Source organism: Eumetopias jubatus, unplaced genomic scaffold (genome assembly GCF_037043125.1).
Source record: "Eumetopias jubatus isolate StellerSeaLion01/CBP00866 unplaced genomic scaffold, mEumJub1_p1.0 scaffold_1, whole genome shotgun sequence".
Taxonomy (NCBI): domain Eukaryota; kingdom Metazoa; phylum Chordata; class Mammalia; order Carnivora; family Otariidae; genus Eumetopias; species Eumetopias jubatus.
The window spans coordinates 214611571-214618488 of NW_028274807.1; the positions used below are offsets into that span (position 1 = coordinate 214611571).

The 6918-nt window shown below is 61.0% G+C and overlaps 1 protein-coding gene across 1 annotated transcript; it reads left to right on the forward strand.

Annotated features, from left to right (window-relative positions):
- The first annotated feature begins 1377 nt into the window (after nucleotides 1-1377).
- TINCR (TINCR ubiquitin domain containing) lies at nucleotides 1378-6708 on the forward strand. Its single transcript, XM_088022622.1, has 3 exons — nucleotides 1378-1637; nucleotides 4197-4312; nucleotides 4998-6708. Exons 1-2 carry the CDS (start codon nucleotides 1378-1380, stop codon nucleotides 4198-4200), a joined length of 264 nt encoding a protein of 87 aa, XP_087878748.1. The 3' UTR covers nucleotides 4201-4312; nucleotides 4998-6708.
- Nucleotides 6709-6918: the final 210 nt, after the last annotated feature.

Sequence of the window (6918 nt, forward strand, 5' to 3'; positions counted from 1 at the left end):
CTGTCTTGTTCTGGCCTCCGCCCCCCTCCCTCCCATCCTGCTACCCTCCTGGCCACTGCTAGAGGAGGACTTCCTAGTGGGCCCAGTGAAACTGGCTTCTAAGTCCAGACTCAAGAGTTGTTGAGGTGAAGCCAGAATCCTGGATACCCAAAACTGGTCAGTCCTCTCCTGGCAGGTATGGCAATGGGTAGGGAAAGGCAGCAATCAGGGAAGGCTTCTGGGAAGAGGGTGCTTGGATAAGTGTGACTGGAGAGACTAGCTGGGCAAGGGTGGAAGAAGACAAGCAAGGAATTGGGGGTGGGCAATCCTCTGTTCACAGCCGCCCATGGCTGCTACTGGCTGTAAGTCTGGACTCCTGCTTTTCCCCACGAGGCACACACTGAACTAATAGTTGGGAATCATGGGCAGGTGCCTCTTTCCTGGGAGTGTTGAACTCCCACTCATCTGCCAGAACCCCTGGTCCAATGCCCACCCATCTGGGAAGCCATCCCCACCTCCTGGCCTTTCTCAGCCTGGGATCTCCTGCTTCTCCAGCCTTGACCACGTAAGGCTGCGAGTGTCTGTGTTCTGCTCTGTCCCCACCTCCCCAACTAGAGACCTTTGAGGGCAAGGCCCCCAGGTTGAGATTTCTCTGGTGCACCGCACTACCCAGCCCAGCCCAGCCCAGACAGAGAGTAGGTGCTTGCTGAATGTGTCCTGAAGGAAATAAGGGAATAAATGAGTAACAAATATAAACTTCAGTCACTTCCCTTCTCTGCCCATAGCCTTCCAGGGCTCCCACCTCCCTTGGGGTAAAAGCCCAAGTCCTGCTCCCCGCCCTCCAACCTGCCCTTTTAACCTCCCCGCCCTCCCCTCCTCCCCTTGCTCCAAACACAGGGCCTCCTCCGCGGTTCCTCCAACAGGCCTGGCAGGGTCCTGCCCCAGGGCCTTTGCACTGGTGGCTCCCTGCTCGGCCTGCGGTACTCCCAATCATGACCTTTTCCATGGCTGGCGCACTCCTCGTCCTTCACGACTCAGTCCAAATGCCACCTCCTGAGAGAGACCTCCCTTGACCCTGATCCCTGTCTAAAATAGCCCGCTAATCTCCTCTCTTCCTCCTTTCCCTCCCTGGCCCTTCCCACGATCCGAAGCACCGTGTCTGCACATATTTATCTTCATTACATGTCTCCTTTTTGTGCGTTTTGGCCGCAGGTCTCGGTCTCGGTCGCGGCCGGGGGCCCGGGGCCCGGCGCCGCCGCGTCCCGCCCTCCGGGGCCCCCGCCTGCTCGCCGGGCGTGCCCGGGCGGGCGCGGGGGCGGGCGGCTGGGCCGGTCGGGCGGGCGGCAGGGCGAGCGGGCGCGGGGCCCGGGGCCGGGGCCGGAGCGCCGGGCGGGCGCCATGGAGGGGCTGCGGCGGGGCCTGTCGCGCTGGAAGCGGTACCACATCAAGGTGCACCTGGCGGACGAGGCGCTGCTGCTGCCGCTCACCGTGCGGCCGCGGGACACGCTCAGCGACCTGCGCGCGCAGCTCGTGGGCCAGGGCGTGTGCTCCTGGAAGCGCACCTTCTACTACAACGCGCGGCGGCTGGACGACCACCAGACGGTGCGCGACGTGCGCCTGCAGGACGGCTCCGTGCTGCTGCTCGTCAGCGACCCCAGGTGGCGGGGCACGGGGACGGGGAGGGGGGCGCGGGGGGCCGGGGGGGGCGGGGCGGGTCCCGGCTGGGTGCGGAGTGGGGCCCCGGCTGGCAGGAGGCGGGAGGGCGCGGCTGGGGTCCGGGGTGGGGAGTGGGGCAGGGCTGACGGGAGGCGGGAAGGCCGGGCTGGGGTCCGGGGTGGGGTCCGGGGTGGGGTCCGGGGTGGGGAGTGGGGCAGGGCTGTGGGGGAAGGCAGGAGGGCCCGGTGGAATGGGGTGGGAGGGGGGCAGGAGGGTGGACTAGGGGCCTCCCCAGGGCCTGATCTCTGGCTATTCTGGGAACCAGCTGGGAGGAGACTGGAGACAGGCAGTGAGAGGCCTGGGGCGGCTGCCCCCGCTCCTCCCCCCCCCCCCCTGCCCCGGCCTGATTCCGGCCTGATTCCTTTTCGTTTGCTCTGCCCCCTCTCTCTGACCTGCCCTGTCTTTCTTACTGTGCCCCTCAGCCCCTTCCCCTCTCAGTGGTGCTGGCCTTGTCTATTTCATTTCCGGTCATTCTTCCTGTCTCTGTATCTCTGTCCGTTGCTGTCTCTGCTGTTTCTCTCTGTCTCTCTGAGTCTCTCTGCCTTCTCCTCCCTTCTGTCTCCCTCCCCAATGCTGTCCTGATGCTTGCTGCCCACACTCTGACCTGGCCACGTGAGGTTTCCAAAGAGGTCCCCTGGCCAAGGTGATGCATGAGGGGCATCTCTCTGCCCAAGGAGGGGTCTGCAGAGAGCACGTGGAGGGGCCCCGGGGCAGCTCTGGGAAATGCTGGAGGCCAGTCCATGGCCAGCCGGACAGTGAGGCGGTGACGGTGGGCAGGGGATGGACCGGAGCCAGGATGTGTAACCCTAGAGTTTATGGGGGTAACACACTGGGTTTGGCCCTTAAGGTTTGGTCTGCCAAAGCTGGGGTGATGTTTGGCAAGCAGGAGCCTCTGATGCTGGTCCTGGAGGCTTGAGGTAGGGTAGGAGAGCGCCCCCCCCCCAGGCCCTCTGGAAGGAGGGACTCAGAAGGTGGGATGATTGGGGAGTGGAAGGGTAAGAGTTGTCATTTTTTTTTTTTAAAGATTTATTTATTTATTCCTTAGAGAGAGAGAGCCAGCGAGAGCAGAGCAGGGGGCAGGGTCAGAGGGAGAGGGAGAAGCAGACTCCCTGCTGGACAGAGAGCCTGACATGGGCTCCAGCCCAAGACCCTGGGATCATGACCTGAGCCGAAGGCAGATGCTTAAACGACTGAGCCACCCAGGCGCCCTGGGAGTTGTCATTTTTTTTTTAAAGATTTATTCATTTATTTGAGAGAGAGAGTGGGGCCTGGGGATGGGGAGAGAGAGTCCCAAGCATACTCCATGCTGATCACAGAGCCCGACATGGGGCTCGATCCCACAACGGCCGGAGCCAAAACCAAGAGTCTGACTCTCAACGGACTGTGCCACCCAGGCATCCCGAAAGTTGTTATTTTAAACAGGGTTGTAGGGACAGCTTCACTGACGAGGTGACAGTTCGAGTAAATTCCTAATGTGGGTGAGGGAGGGAACCAAGTGGAAGTGTGGGTGGCGAATGGTCTGGGCAGAGGGCACAGTCTGTGCAAAGGCCCTGGGGCAGGACCAGGCCTTGGTGTGTTAGAGCAGTGAGGAGGCATGTGTGACTGGAGCAGAGTGAGGGGGAGAGAGGGAGGAGAAGAGGGCGGGGAGGGGACAGGGCAGGTCGTGCAGGACCTTGGGGGCCCATGAGGAGGACTTCAGCTTTTACCCTTGAGAGAGGTGAGAGCCCTGGAGGGCTGTGGGCAGAGGAAGGCTGGACATGACTCAGGAGCTCACAGGTGCCCTCTGGTGGTCACTGTGGGTGGGGAGTACAGACTGTGGGGAGTTGAGGGCAGAAGACTGGGGACCAGGGCAGAGTTCCAAGAAAGTGATGGCAGAGACTGAACTAGGATAGAGCCAACTCACTGTTCCTGCAACTCTCTGGGCAGGGTCCTGCCTCAGGGCCTTTGCACTGGCTGTTCCATCTGCCTGGAATGCTTTCCACCACCCTTCCTCCCTCCCTCAGCTCTTTCAGGGCCTTGGTTCAGATAACATCACAGTGAGATCTTCCCTGACGACCCTGTTTAACACTGCATCCTGCTGACATGCCCCACTCCCCACCCCTGCTTTATCTTGCTCCCTAGCACTAATCAGGAGCTGACTTCTTTATGTTTCATGAATTTTTTCACCCCCATCTCCTCCCTTAGACTGTAAACCCTATGGGGGCATTTTTGTCCCTCCTACTCACTGTTGTCTTCCCGGATCAGTGCCTGGCACATAGGAGGTCCTCAGTACATATTTGCTCAATGTCTTGTTCCTGGAGGTGAGGACGGGGCTGCTTAGGACACCTTCCTGGAAGCTCTAGCAGGGCCTGGAAGTGGGGGGAGGGCCTCAAGGCCGGAAGGGAGCCTTGGGCAGGTGCCAGAAGATGCTTTGGCCTGGCCCTGAGCAGATCACGCCTTGAGTGCCAAGGGGAGGGCTGCGTTTGGCCTGCAACCTGTGTCTTTCTGTCCCCGTCCTTCAGGTAGTTGGAGGAGGTAGAGCCATGACCCAGGGGACCGGAGGTGCTGGCTGAAGGAGCAGGCTGGGGTTGGGGGAACCTTCCGGAGGCGCTGCCTGGGAGCCCTGACTTCACTCTGGGTAAGTCTCTAGAACTTTTTTTTTTTTTTTACTTTTAAGTAATCTCTACACCCACATGGGGCTCAAACTCACAACCCCGAGATCAAGAGTCACATGCTCTACGACTGAGCCAGCCAGGCGCCCCTTAAAGTCTCTAGTACTCCTAATGCAGAAGGGACCTTAGAGATTGTAGAGAGCACAGATGTGGAAACTGAGGCCCAGAGAGGAGAAGGGACTGACGTCGGTTTACTATCACTCCACTCCACACCCTCGTGATTTTTTTGCCCCTTGGGTAAGGACATGGGCCTTACCTTCTTGCTTATCTTTAGACTAACATTTGTTGCCCCTAACTAACAGGAATGATGTTGCCCCGACTTGCTGTGTGACCTTGGGCAAATCGCTCCTCTCTGGGCTCTGTTACCCACTTCTTAACCCGGAAAGACTGGGCTTTGGTTGGCAGGTTTGGTTGAGTTGCACTCTTTGCCTGCAATTCCTAAGACGGTCACCAGGTGGCTCCAAACAGCGCAGCTCCCGCCCCTGGGAGGGGTTGGGGGGTGGGGCAGGGCCAGCGGGAAGGAGGAGATGGCTTCCTGTGTCACTGTCCAAGTCAGGGATGGGAGGGAAACGGAATAAGGAAAGCTGGTGTTTCCCCCTTACCCGGGCCTGGCTTGAAACTGTTTTATTTCCTCCTTGCTGCCGTTGCAAGTTCTGGGCTCCTGGGGTGTTCAGTGAAGTACTGGCCTGACCTTCTGACCAGCGGCTGCCGGCTGCCTCCCGACGCGCCTGACCGAGCCCCCTAGGCCCCGGGCACTGACCCAGCATGTTGCTGCTCCGGCCCAGCCAGCAGCGGGGAGCCCGTGTGACCCTGAGGCCCTGGCTCCCCCCTCGGGGCCTCCAGTGCCCAGTCTGCAGTGGGAACCAGCGTGCCACCTTGGAAGGCTCCCGGGTGCAGCCAGGGCATATGACCCGAAGAGAGGCGCAGAGGGGAGCGGAGAGGAGCTCGGGGACCTCATCCCTCCTACCTTGTACATTCTCTCGGCCACACCTGTGCCCGAGGTGCGCCCCCTGCCTGACGCACCTTCCACACTCGTCCCTGCCACTCCAGCTCACCTAGGATTCCAACCTCCTCCAGGAAGTCTTCTTGGGATTCCCTCCTCACCAACCAGTGAGCACTTTGTCCTCTGTGGGGCCCCCGTGAGCCCCCTCTACTGTGAACAGCCTTGGCTGGGGGGCGGGGTGCAGCCAATTATTGATGAAATCTCCAGTGACTACAGGTGGAGACTGGGGGGCCCCAGCCCTCCCCCAGCTCTCCAGCGTCCCTCGGTGCATGGTCCCAGCACCAGACACCTCCCCACTGTGCGCCTGTGCCCACTCCCTCGGCCATGTCCTCATCCCCTAAAGCCGGCTGCCTTGTTCCCTGTGCGGGGTCTCCTGGCTGGGTCTGAAGGGCCCTGGGTACGTGGGCGGGGCTGGGGGAGCCGTGTCCGTGTCCCTGTCCGCAGAGCCGTTGGGCACAGGCGGTGACCCTGGGGGCATTGCGGGCAGCATGTCGTGGGAATTCTGGGGACGAGACCCACCGGGTAGAACGCCAGGCCCGGGTTGGACCTCTGCCCTGTGCCGCGTGCTGTCAGGACCTCTGCACAGACCCTGGGAGGGTTTGGGGCGGGGAGGCGCGGGGCTGGCCCCCTCCCTCGAGGGCCGTGTTCACGGTCCGGGTGCTGGCGTGGTGCAGGACAGAGGCGCGGGAGCCTGGGGAGAAATAATGTTTTCATTAAGAGGCGAGTTGGCCGCAGCGTGGACAGGTGGGTAGTCAGTGGCGGCCACGGGGAGAGCCACGCTCAGCCTTTGCTGGCACCGGGATGGTGCCAGGCCTGCCTGGCTCTGCTCACCTGCCCTCCAAGCCTTGGGCTCCGACCCCCCCTGGTGCCCAGTCCAAGACCAGGTACCACGAGACCCCAGTGCCTGTTCTTTGGGGGTCCTCCTAGGGCCGGGCCTCCAACTCCCTCTTTTGTCGTGGGTAAACTGAGGACTCAGCTGCTTGCAGGGCACCCTTGGGGCCTGCAGAGGGGGAAGCAGCCCAGACCCCTGTGCCTGGCTGGTTTGGGTCTGTCCATCACTTAGCCACGCACACGTGCCTGATTCGTACCCAGGGACACCTCTGCGCCCACGTGGGGGCCTGCCCCATGGGGCCTGGCAGAAAAGTGGGCTCTTGATGGTCACTCAGCTCCATTCCTCAGCCCCCACTCTGTGCCAGAGTCTGGGCCACTTCCTTGGCCGGCTTTGACTTAACTCTAGACACATAACTGCCCCATGGTGGTGGCCGGGATTATGGTCCATTTTACAGATGGGGTGTCCAAGGTCATCTTCCTCTGGGCGGCTGCCCTAGTAGCCCCTGAACTGAGGGGTCTCAGCCCCTGCGGGGTCCCTGATGGAAGAAGGGGAGGGTTTCCTGCTTCTTGACTGAGGGTGGGGGCAGGGGGGTGGAGGAAGTATTTCAGGCCATTTTGACACTTAACAAACACTATGTAAATCATATGCAAATCACCACCCATTTCTTAAGCCTCGACAGCCCAGGCGTGTACTGAAATAATAATGTTGGACCTGTCCGTTAGCATTTGCCTGGAGGA